The sequence below is a fragment of the Papaver somniferum genome, chromosome 10 (genome assembly GCF_003573695.1).
Source record: "Papaver somniferum cultivar HN1 chromosome 10, ASM357369v1, whole genome shotgun sequence".
Classification (NCBI taxonomy): domain Eukaryota; kingdom Viridiplantae; phylum Streptophyta; class Magnoliopsida; order Ranunculales; family Papaveraceae; genus Papaver; species Papaver somniferum.
Genome location: NC_039367.1, coordinates 143936638 through 143950380, shown reverse-complemented (window position 1 = coordinate 143950380; position 13743 = coordinate 143936638). Strand labels below are relative to the sequence as shown.

Here is a 13743-nt window from a genome sequence, read left to right as displayed (position 1 = left end):
CACAGGCACAAATCTTGTTATTTTGTATACAGCTAACATGCACAACAACACGGATGAGTTTTGGTAAGGCTATTTGGAATTAACAAATTCTAGCATCTGTGATCATTGTACTTTGTTCCAGAAAAAAAATTCATCGGATTCAATGAATTATTTTTCCTCGGTTACGTGGTTTACGAAAAATCTTGCACTAAAAGACAGACGTTCACCTGCAGCCTACAGTAAATATTAAGTGTGCGGTCATTATTATGTATGCAGCTAACATGCACCACAACAGCGACCATTGTTGGCAAGGAAGCTACTTGGAATTACCGAATTCTAGCATCTGTGATCATTGTACAATCCAATATCCAATATCCAAAGCCATTTTCCATTAGCACGTACCAGGTGGGTAGAGATAATTTTTCATGAAGGTCTTATTTGTGATCATTGTACTTCGTACCAAAAAAAAGATCATCCGACCCATGAATTATTTTTCCTCGGTTATGTGGTTTACGAAAAATCTAGACCTTCACCAGCCTAAGTGGGGCAGTGCCAGTGGGGGTGTTTATTATACTTGTACGATCATGGTGGTGTAATTGAAGAGAGAAAAAAAAAATCACATTTTCCACGAAGAACTTATGAATATTTACGGAAAATGAACTTGCAAAGACCGAGCAAAAAAAAAAAAAAAATTTTTTTTTGTTGCAATGAACTGGCTGTACGGTCAGTTTAATCGTCTGAATAGTTATGCTAGTTATCATGTACTAGATGTGCCTATATATATGAACATTTAAAACACCATCACTCGCAACAAATCAGATCATAATTAATCTCACACCTCATTTCAACATGGAGAATACTCTTCTTCATAATTTCCTTCTACTTCTTCCTCTGCTTCTACTTCCTCTCTATTTTTTCATCACACTATTCCAAGGCAGAAATGTTCAAAACAAACCCAACTTCCCACCTGGTCCTCCTGAGCTTCCTATCATTGGTAATTTACATCAGCTTACTGCAAAACAGCCTTATCAAACACTGTCACAACTATCTAAAATATATGGTCCAGTCATGCGTCTAAAATATGGTCGTGTACCAACAGTCGTAATCTCCTCTGTTGAAGCTGCCGAACAAGTAATGAAAACACTTGATCTTGAGTTCTGTAATAGAATTCAATTTGCTGGACGAAGACGTCTTTCCTATAATTATGTAGACATCGCTTTAACACCTCATGGAGAGTATTGGAGAGAGATTCGGAAAATATGTGCTCTTGAACTTTTGAGCGCGAAAAGGGTGCAATCTTTTAAGGCAGTCAGGGCTGAGGAAGTTGATGTTTTGATTAAATCCATATTATCTTCTTCTTCAAATAATAATCCTGTTAACGTTTACGAAAAGTTAACAAGTTTTGCGCACCAAACAATCTGTAGGGTTGCTTTTGGTAGCACAGACGGTCAAAGTAAGAATATATTTGATAATGGAAGACTTACACAAGTTCTTGATGAAGTTGCCTTTTTGACTAGTTTATCGGCATCCGACTTTTTTCCCAAGTTAAGTTGGATTATTGATAGGATCACTGGAATCCATCGTAGAACAGAAACATGCTTTCGTTATTTGGATATGTTTTTGCAACAAGTCTTAGACGAACATGACAATCCGCAGGCACTGAAACTGGAGCACGAAGATATCATAGACGTTTTGCTTAAACTAAGAAAGGCTCACACGAGTACATTTCGTCTCACTAACAATCATATCAAAGCAGTAGTTCTGGTAATTTCCTTTACTCTTTATCTTTAATTAATCTCTTTAATTAAACAGGGGAGTAGTAATCTGCCTAACCCAGTTAAGTTGATCTAATTACTGGGCTTCATCCTGAACCAAACTTTTGTATCCGAACCCAGTTGTTTAGGAACCCATAACTGGGGAGATTTATTCCTATTCTGGGTATGTTGCGAGGGATTCTCAAAACTATAAAAGTCCAAGTTATCCCTCCATACGTTATTAAATTATTTAAAACGGTCCGCGAGTTATAACCCCAAATGAGTCACTATCCATCCACCAAATTAAAAGTAATACAAAAACCCCAAAAATTAAAATTTTGATGGACATAAAATTTGATGAAACCTCATAGAATTTGACGAAACCAATTTTTTGTTTCATCATAAAATTTGATGAGACCAATTTTGAAATTTGGGATTTTTGTATCAATTTTTTAAAATTTTGGTGTTTTTGTATAATTTAGTTTAAGATGGAGTTTTAATGAATCCCAACATTTGAGTGGGGTTTTTGTACCACAAGTTTGGTCACCTTGGGTTTTTATGACTAGTTTTGTATTGAAAAAGAAAACCCTTTTGCTTTTTCCATTTTTTTTATGACATCGTCAGAGATAACCGATGAATATCATGCCGGTGGTATATAGTTTTCATTATGTATTTGTTGAATACTACGCCGAAAGTTGATGGCGTTTTTCATCTAAAGAAATCAACATGGTGTTTATTACATGAACAAATACCCATCATATATAATCGGTATTGACAAAAATGACCGTGTAGACTACTGCCTAAAAATTTGGACATGATCGGCACGATCAATTGTGATTTCCGGGAAAGAAATACTAAAGTCGGCATGGTATTCATCTATTTCCATGCCGACTATCTAGAATCAACATGGTATTTTTCATTCTATCATGTTGATTCTGAAACAAAAACTTAAAAGAAAAACATTTAAAAAAGAATAAGATCGTATAAAATTTTAAATTTGAAAATAAATAAATTAAAAGTAAAAGGACATTTAGCCAATATAAAAAAAAATGCGTAAAAGGTTCTTCGTTTTACTTTCAAATATATCAATTTTGATTAATTATTTATCATCAAATATAAAGTAATAGTTCCTAGCTAGAAAATGAAATCATGGGTTGTAACTATTCCATACAAAATGAGGTTCCAAAATGGATGTATAAATCATTCTTTATCATCAAATAAGAACATGGAACAACAGTTTGTAACTATTCAATATAACCTTGAGGTCCCAAAGTTGATTCCTTCATTTTCCGTCAAGTCTTTTTATATAATAATTAAAATTTTCGCTTCAAGAGTTTACTGATTTAGATTAACTTGGCCAACACATTGTCTGAAGAAAAACGAGTCCAAATAAATTATAAATTATAAAAACATTGCATATATCTATTTCAATTTTCCTAAAACAAATAAATTATAAATCATAAAAAACTCAGTTCGGAAGATAGAAAATGTAATTTATCGTTATTTTCATAAAGATATGAATTTAAAAATGACTGCATCTTTAACAAAGATTATTCTTTTATTCCTTTAATATATTTTCATAAAGAAAACGATAAAGGATGAAAGATAAAAGACTAAAACCGGTAACATAAATACTTAATGGAATCATCTTGGTTTACTTTAATTAGTCTACACCCGTCGATAACATAAGGCAACATAACGTGCATAGAAGAAATTTTCTTGTCTTCTCAATTGAAAATTTAACTTGAAGTAGATAGCTATCATTTATTTTCCTAACTCCCGTATATGGGAACCTGGGCGGAACTACATGGCGACCTGGGATGGCTTAAGCCAGTCCAAAGTCCAGAAAAAGCTTACATTTTGTAATGGATTTTAAGTTTAGCTAAGAAGAAAAGCCTAAAACACAGGCTTAAGCCAGCCCTAAATAAATTTTTTTCATGCCAACTAGGTTTCAAGCCAGTCCCAGATTCATTTTCTGGTTCCGCCACTGTATGGGAACATAGATTCATATAAAACCTCAAATTCTGGGGTTTGTTGGGTATTACAAAGAAATATGTCAAGGTTTTCTGAATGATTTTTCAATTTACACTCGAACAACGGTGATTTCTAACAGTTTCTTTTACATTGTAAAATATTTAGCATGATATCGTAGATTCCTTTTCTTTCTTATTTCTACATTTTTATCATCAACTTATGAATCCTAAGTAATACATGAGAATGTGTTTAAAACTACCAGAATGTATATCTCGGTGGAGTAGACATAGCAGCTGGTGTAATGACTTGGGTAATGGCAGAACTGGCTAAAAATCCCAAAGCAAAGAAAAAAGTTCAAGAAGAGATTAGAAGCTATATGGGATCCAAAGAAAAGGTAGAAGAATCAGACCTTGATAATTTCCATTACTTAAAAATGGTAGTTAAAGAAACTCTAAGGTTGCATCCAACACTTCCGTTGCTTACAAGAGAAAGCATAAAACACAGTAAAATTGATGGTTACGACATATACCCCAAGACGTGGGTCCTAATAAATACATGGGCGTTGGCGAGAAATCCAAAATATTGGAAAAATCCTGAGGAATTCTTGCCTGAGAGATTTAAAAATAGCTCATTTGCTCTTGGTGAAAATCAAAATTTCGAGTACAAGCCTTTTGGGGGAGGTAGAAGGATTTGCCCAGGATTGAATATGGGCAGTGTGTTAACAGAGCTTGTCCTAGCCAATATATTGTACACTTTCGATTGGGAACTGCCAGAAGGATTGAACACTGAAGACTTGAACATGGAAGGATTATCAGGTACTAGATATCCTCTAGAGCTTTTACCCATCAAGCATGTGGTAAGCAAATATGATTAATTATTTGAAAATATATTTTTGTGTTAATGCATGATATTGCATGGGTTATAGTGAACTAAGTATATAGTAAGAAAGATATTGCCGGGTTGCTTCTTATTTTACTATATAAAATAAAGTTTTCTAAGTAAAGCTAGATAACTTGGCCTGTCATCTTTACTCTTGTAAAAGATAAATTTATGGTTGTAATTGTCTGTATAATTAATGTTTATCATTAAATATTGAAAAGGCAAGTAAGATTCTTAATCTGGTTATCATATTATAGATTCTTAATTTGGTTCATATTATTACGTGCGAGTAAGAAATTTTTTTATTTATGGACGAGACCTCCGAGTTCATTTGTGCTGTCACACGAACCCACCATGACATCAGGACTCTAAATCTCTCGTCAATAATTAATAATCAGGGTTGTCTCTAAAAATTTAGAGATTTGGGGCGAGCATTCAGAGAACGACCTTTTGTCATATATAAGAGAAAAAATATAAATTAAAAATGGGAAAAATAAAAAGTAATTGAACAATCCATTGATTTGTATTTTCTTTTTCTTTTGACGAAGAACAATCCATCGACTCGTGTATATAAAAATGTAATAAGGGTCCAAAAATAATAAATGTATCTCAATAATCTCATACAACTCCCTCCATGTCCGCTTATATTAAAGTCTGCGGGCATCCAACTCAAAACCAATTGGCCATGAGTGGAGAGGCCCTAAGGATTGTTAACCGCAGGATCTTAGATTGTCCAAACAATGTGGGACTAATAATCTCAACACGCCGCCTCACGTGTAGCCTCGTTGGGTCTAACACGTGGACAATTAAATCGGATGACGCGGAGTAAAGGCGCGGTCTAATGACTCGTCGCAAATAGTCTGCTCTGATACCATATTAAAGTCTTCGGGCATCCAACTCAAAACCAATTGGCCATGAGTGGAGAGACCCTAAGGATTATTAACCGCAGGATCTTAGATTACCCAAACAATGTGGGACTAATAATCTCAACAACTTAGTTTAGTGAAATGTTTAGATATTTTCATGCAGATCTCGAAAGATGCGAGAAATTATTTTTGTCAAGATATACCCTTCCTACAGTATTTAAATTTCATAGTTTGCAGTCACTATTTTTTAATTTATTCTAGATTAAAAGAACTTGTACAGCTGTGGAGTATTTCAGTTCTAGATTGCTACCATAAGCATCCATACATAAAATAACACTCAATCATTGGCATCTGAAATCGTAAACAACAATAAAATATATGATAGATAACGTTCATTTGTACTGGAAAATGCATTTATAGAAAGAAAAGTTTAAAAATTCGTAGAAAAACATCAGTATTTCTTTTTTTTTAAAAAGACATGAAAATATCATCACATTTTATTTGGGGACTAAAAAATAAACCCTAAACTGGGATAGAGAAAGCAATAGAATAGGAAAATTGTACCAGCAGAGCTTAGTTGTGGTTGTGATTGTGTTGGGGCATGCTAATAGATGAAATCTCCATAATGTTGGTGAGCAGTGGAGGAAACAACGATGTTAATGATGATTTTCTCTAACGGTAGGAGTAGTGGTGGTAGTTGTACTTAGAGGTGTAAAACGTATCGGTCTGAATTTATTTTTAAAGATGGAGATATCAATAAGTACAAAGAGTGCTGAAGATAGTCCAACATACTTAGGGGACGACGGAAGATCCTCGGGTCTTTGAGACCCTTTTGGAGGGTTGCCAATGAATATCACCTGCACCAACTCTACAGAGATTTGCAGGAAAAATTCATCGTTTATCAGCGAGTGAATCCTATGTCCCTAAATTCACTGCCTCCGATTTTCCCTTGTCTACTCTTAACAATAGCGTATTATCTTTCAACCATATTTGATTCTGCACGGACCTTATGGATCAGAACGTCCCCTCAATTCTACTGCAATATTGCTTCAGTGAAGCGTCCATCATTATTCACGAGTGGTAACGCAGCAAAATTGAATAGTTAGAGAAAAAAGAAATTTAGGTTTTAAAAGTTTAAAATATTTGATAAGAGATAAGGATTTTGAATATCATTATGATCAGATCATATTTTTTCCTCCCTTTAATAGGAAGGCTATTATTGGGACGTCACATTCCATTAGAGAGGTGTCACCTAATAGGACAAAAAGACCACCTATGAAGATTCCATCGCCGGATAAGTTTGTAGGAGTGAAATATCACACATTCATTATGTATGCGAAGTAAAGGTCATTTGTCTTAAGCGAGGATTATCGCACATGTTACAATCAGGATGACGTACTTAATGATGTCAGCATAGTCACGAGAAAAATGTGATGATCTGTGCGAAGGAGTAAAGTGTGCGAGATTAAGTGTGTGTACATGAGCGATTGTAACACACAGTGATTCCGAAAATAGGGGATCTATTAGTTGTCATCCACTATGTAGTACTCTATATAAGGGAAAGGAATCTGTGTATTAAGGAGAGAGATCTGAAATGAGTGTTAGACAAGAAATTAAGGGAGAGAAATTTTATTTGAAGAGCAAATAAAGTCATTGTATTATCTTGTAACTGATTCAAGAACTTGAGATAATAAAAGAATTTCATTATGATAACTTAGAATCTTGTCTAAATTCATAGTGGTGTGGTTGTAGGATTTCCTGCGACTACATTTTGGCGCTAGAAACAGCTTGGAGTGGTATACCATGTTGGTGAATGTGTTCAAAAATCATGTTTCTAGAATTAAAAAACCTAGAATTTTTCCTTCAATATTTGAGATTTTCATTCGATAATACAAGAAAGTGGAAATGGTAAGAATTAGATCTACTGTTAAGCAAGCGGCAGCAGCCATAAGAAGTGAAAGAATAGCTGAACGAAGAAGAGGAGAAATTCATGAGCAATTGGAGGAAGGAGAAAGAACAAATCAAAGAAATGATGATCCGAATGGACTACATCGTACACAAGAGCAGAATAATGATATTTATTATGATAGAGTGAGTATTCATACTGCGCATACGAACTCTACTGAAGATAAAACACAGAGAACTGGAGGTGAAGGAAGGATTGAAAGAAATGAATAAAATATGACACTTGAAGAACTTAGACAAAGATTGATTGCTGAGCGGCAAAGAGAAGATGAAGAGCGTGCGAATTTGATACGAAAAAATGATGATTTAAGAGAAGAGAATCTCAGATTACATGAACAAAGATCAAGAAGCGTTACGCGATCAAGATCAAGAACTAACAGAAGTTCATCAAGACAAAGTCGATCAAATCGAAGAAATGCCAGGCGAGAACAAACATTAGAAAATATCGATGAGAATTTGGAAGAAGATGATAATCTACAAGGTCAACGCGAAGAGAAACGCACAGTAAATGACCGATACGAACAACCACATGAGCATCGTCGCAGACAAGAAGATCAAAGGAACAATAGACTCCAAGATGCAACCGCACGCCATCATACTCATTACGCATCAGATAATGATGGAGAACATGATCCGTAACAAGGGACAATTCTATTACATGGAAGACAAATGTTGAGGGATCAATATGCACGCGAACAAGAGGAAGAGAGAAACAACGCTGTGCGGGAACATGTGAGATTTGAACGGGAAAGACGTTGAAGAAGAAGAGAAGAAACTGAAAAAAGAGAGATTGAGGAGGCTATACGTCAGAATAATCATGAGAATAGATTAAGACTAGCTAAATTAAAAACAACTATGCAACAAGATTTAGAAAAAACTATGAGATAAGAAATTCTCAGAGAAATGGCTGAATTGAGAGAAATGATGACTATGCGAAAAAATGGTGGAAGAAGACAGTTAGAGGAAGCAATAGAAGAAGCTGGGAAAACACCTTTTGCGAGGAAAATTCAAATTGCAATAATACCACCAAAATGCAATTTACCTGTATTCACTAGTATATTTGATGGTAGTACGTGCGCAGTACAACACATAAAAGCCTATAACCGATCTTTATTGCAGTGGGAAGAAAATGATGTCGTGCTGTGTAAGTATTTTCCTGTGAGCTTGACAGGAGAAGCCTTGCAGTGGTTTGAAGGATTTACAGCAGGAACTATTAGATCATTTCATCATCTACATAACGTCTTCTTAGGAAAATATATCAGTAATAATATATCAAAACCAGGAATTGAGACGACATTTGGACTTCGCAGTCAATGAAAGTTTGCGTCACGAAACACACATTGGAGAACCATGTGTAGTGAAATGGCAAGATGAGTAGGTGAACAATTTCTTATATACACTAGCTTTTGTCAATGCTCTTTTTCCTACAGATTTATTATATACACAGATTTTCAAGATAAAAGACACCATCACAATGTCGGAGTTGCGTGAATTTCAAGAAGAGTATATTGCACTTGAGGAGAAGCAGAGAGAAATGGAATCTTATCCAGTTGCAATGCCTAATGCGAACACTGGGAATGCGAGTTTACTCCCAAGGATGACAAATGCAGTTGCGAGTACATCACGGGGAAATCAAGGAAAGAAAAGTACATAAATAGAACAAAAACCGGTAGCAATGGGTAGTGAAGATCAGGAGGAACTCGAAAGAGAATATAAAGAAGCACAATCCCAAGCTAGAGGAAGAAATAATAAGATTCAAAGAACGGATAATCCCATGGAAGATTATGGAGGTCAACAACCATATCATAATAAGACAGGGAACTGGAAAAGTGATTTGGGAACAAATAAGCTTGCCAAAGTTGAATACTACAGTAGACAAAGTGGGAAGCTGTTATACCAATGAAAGAAATTCCTGAACCACACAACGTAGGAGATGAACCACCACCGGGTAGAAGGAGCAAAGAATTCTGTGTATATCATCGCTTTCATGGCCACACAACAAGTAATTGCAGAAATGTGAGGAAGATCATACTGATAATGATTGATCAAGGAAGATTGAGCCACTTCTTAGTACAACAGCCGCAAAATCAACCACCACCACCACCAGGAGGAGATACATATGGTGGGGAAAGAGGAAAGAATACATTTGTAATTGAAGTGGGCGCGAAGGAAAGGAACCTTTATTGCAATTCGATTACACACTCTTTCAAAAATATAGAATATTTTCATGACAACATCTTAAGTCGTATATATGCGAGAGATAATGATAGAAGAGAAATTCTCAACCATGCAAACATATCACCATTAAAGGATTGGCAAAAACAGTCCATTTCGTTCAGTGCGGAAGAAACACCAGGAGGAGGAGAATTACATGAGTGTCCATTAGTGGTGAAATTGGGAATTAATCCAAAAGAAAAAATAGATGATGATGCTGAAAAAGATGATGAAGCGAATACTTGGGATATAAATAGAATACTCATAGATCCTGGGAGTTCTGTTGATATTCTATCATACATACAAGACTATGGGAGGAAGGGATGACGAGTTAATTCCTTCAACTTACAAGATTTATGGATTCAATGGAGCTGCGAACAAACCAAAAGGAGAAGTCAAAATGAGAATTCCACCGCGAAGCCTACCAACAGAAATCGTATTTTGTGTTGTTGATGTTGAATCACCATATAATGCTCTTATTGGAAGATCATGGTTGCATAGTATCTTGGGTGTGGCTTCGACATTTCACCAATGCATAAAATTTCCTTTACCTCAAGGCCTAGGCATCATAAGAGGAGATACAAATGAAGGTAGAAATTGTCAGGAAATTGATATTGATAAGCGTGAAGAGCGAGAATACAAACGAAGAAATTGGAAGCAACATTCTAAGGATAGTCAAAGGGGTGAAAGATTAATGATGGATGTAGTGTCTAAATCTGGGAAGATAGACAAGAAGGATTTTGAAGCAGAATCTTCTACAAATAATAACATCAAGCGAGTCAGGAAGATTACTTCTAAAGGAGGAGAGCGAGTTCAGAGGCAGAAGTTATGTTCTCAGAAGAAAAGTACCATATGTGATGATATTCACACAGGGGAAATTGAAGATATCATGCGAAATAATGATCTGAGAAGCATCAATGAACTTAAAGAAATACAAAAGATGACAGGAGGAGAAGAGTAATATGAATATCTTTCTTCATGTATGAGAAATCAGTAAGAATTCTATGTACTAGAGTTATATAACTCACACATAAGAATGGAATGAAAAAGTTTCTATTTTCAAAATATGATATCATTTTCATAATGAAAATGTAAGACCTTAAAGTAAGACCTTAGTGTAAGGCAACAGAGTATATAACCACATAAGAGAGGCATCCAACTGTGGCGTGCACCCTAGTTCGTATACATTCAAGAAGCAAAAAGTTAGACCTATCGCACGTCACATTTGGGGATAACCTGATAAGAATGACTCAAGGAAAAGATACATCGACCCTGTAACTTGAGTCATGGAGATTTGGGGTGAGAAAAAACGAAAAAGCCAATCCAGGAGAGTTGCCTTAAAATTTTAATCTAAGCTCATTGCCTTAGATTGAGAGACTAAGGTAAAAAAGTCTCTCCTAAGGAGTGCAGAAACTCGATCAGGGCGCCGAGGTACACGGTTGAGTCAAGAGTGCGGGGGGCATTGGACTACCTTACTATTTTTGACAAGTCCTGACTATGATGCACTCGGTCCGAAGATACCCCACTTAGGGTACGGTCTCGTAACCATAAACCTTATCGGTGGAGGGATAAGAGGCTGCGAAATCAACTGGTTGTTGTATCACCGGATGGAAGGAGCCAACCTTAACCCGGTAGAGGTAAGCTTCCTTGAAGGGGCAACCAGGGGGAATATAAGGACGACACCCTCCATTGGGGAGATGAATTGTGTCAAAAGACGTAAATATCACGAGGCTTTTTACTCATGGGAGTATTAAGTCTTGTCATCTTTATGCAGTATAAAGACTACCTGCGATTACGTCGCACAAGAACAAAGAAAATTTTGGGAAAAATAAGACCTTTAATTACGAAGGCAAAATAAAACCTCACGAGAAAAATACGATGTAAACTAACTTTGTTTTGCAGGACTCGATAGAAATAAGTTGCCTGCGAGTAGTTTCGCATGACACAAAATGTGATTGAAGTAGAAAGAGGCACTATATTCATCAGCCTATCAATCTGTGATAACTAGCAGAGGCGAGAATGGGAATGCAAACATAAAAGAAAGTTATTATCCTCATTTGACAGTCTTATGCATGTACGAAAAAGATAGAACTTTCATATTTGTGAATGCGAATTTAATTAAGGGATGAAAGTTAACATTTTAAGATGTATGTATTAAAGAAGAAATTTTAGAAAAAGTGAAGATATACAAGAGGAAGAAAAAGAATTTACATCAAGTGAATAGTAACTAATCATTATGTTCGGCCTCAGAGTTAATTTCTTCTTCGTATTCTTCTTCATATTCCTCTTCACTATCAATAATATCAGGATCAACTTCGTTGGGAGGAACATCTGCGAATTTATATTTAGAGAGAGGAATGTCATTGTCAACACAGACTTTCTTAATTACTGCATCACGAGCGCGAAGGGCATCCTTACCATTATTTGAAACAGTGAGGATATAATTCGCTTTCAACTGCTTATACTTGGAGTTGCGAGCAGATAAAAATGACTACTTTTCAATAGTTTGATTGTATCCTCTAGAGACGAAGAACTAGTACTATAATCTTCTTGCTCGTAAGACTGATGCATGTGTGGATAGTAATTGGGCTCACCAGGGTATGACCCATATCCTTCCAAAGGATAGCGTTCCCAACCACTATTCCCAACATGGTCATAAAAATGATGATGTCCATATTCAAATTCAGGTCGATACTCATTGTATTGGCTTCTATCATACCAGTTCGACATTCTTAATTGCAAGGGAATTTTACACAACCACAAACAAGGCCGACTCGACTCCACCAAAACAAACCTAAAGATTTCTAGCAAACAAAAAGCATGATGGCTCCACTTAGATTGTTTTCTAGACCAGCTTCTATTCCTTTGAAAAGGAATTCGTTACAATTTGAGCACACCCCTCTGGAATCAATCCGAGCTAATGTAAGTTGAATCGAGGCGAGGGAAGCTCAGTGGATCTTTGATACCCAAGGCCTCACCGCTATCACAAGGCGGCGCAGTCACGCATTCAACTCACAGAAACCATCATGAACTTTGAAATGTGCTTAAAGAGCAACCAATATTTTTCGAACGAGTTTCCTATTAAGCTCGTTACCCTATTGGTATCGTTCTATTCAAAATTTTAGGCTTAGGTTCGCGTTTGGTTTCGTTTTCCTAAGGCGGGCAAGAAGGAAACGGTGATGAAATCCGAGTCCTTATCTTGATTTGGCCAGGCCTTGCCCTTTACTAGGAAATTAAAAACAGTCTGGTTCGTCCTCAAACAATTATCACCTTAAGGCAGACAGTAACCCGCTTGCAGGAGATTCGCGGGTGTTTCGATTGGACTTACCTCCCGTACCAGACGGGCGATGAACCGTTGTTGTCGACTCGGGCCACGACTCCTATGCCGTGTGCGAACCCGAGGGGCCGAGACGATATAGTAATCGTCGTCCTTCCCTGCAAACAGTTTGTATTTAATTTTTTTTTAATTTATAACCCTTCCGTAGGGTTTTTAAAAATAATGTCCAAAGTCCAGAATAAAGTCCAAAAATTACAAAAATTATGAAAAATAAAGCCTATTTAAAAATTCTAAAAAACATATATAAAAGCTATATATAAAAAAAAATAAAAATAATAATAAAAATAAAATTAAATCCTAAAAAAAAATTGTGTCTTTTTTTTTCTTCTCTTTTAGCTTTTAGCTTTAAGCTTTTTGTTCCCAAGTCCTTAGTATTCCACTTCGAACCTGTAAATCAAAGACACAAAAAGAAACGTAAAAAGGAACAAATAATAATAAATAAATAAAATTATTCAGTACATTTTATGTATATTTCATTTTATTTTAGTTAAGTCAATTTATTTCTATACAAATACATACAATACCAAGATATCTCAAAGGTTCCAAATAAATAAGTGTGTCAGCATAGCATAACTCTCATAGTTGTTTTTCCGGCAAAACACATCACAACGCGTCCTCTAACACACACAACGGCACAACGCGTCCTCTAACACACGCGTACAACATGCTTTAATTTCTGACTCACCACACCACAGTACAAAACACGTGAGTTCGTGGCCTGGCGCTGCCCAATATGTTTTACACCTCTAGCTGTGCTAACACTAACACAACAGTT

General features: G+C 35.9%; 1 protein-coding gene across 1 annotated transcript; it reads left to right on the top strand.

Moving 5' to 3' along the window:
* The first annotated feature begins 767 nt into the window (after nt 1-767).
* Nucleotides 768-4677, top strand: LOC113318633 (cytochrome P450 71B9-like). Its single transcript, XM_026566826.1, has 2 exons — nt 768-1743; nt 3970-4677. Exons 1-2 carry the CDS (start codon nt 829-831, stop codon nt 4579-4581), a joined length of 1527 nt encoding a protein of 508 aa, XP_026422611.1. The 5' UTR covers nt 768-828; the 3' UTR covers nt 4582-4677.
* The last annotated feature ends 9066 nt before the right edge of the window (nt 4678-13743 follow it).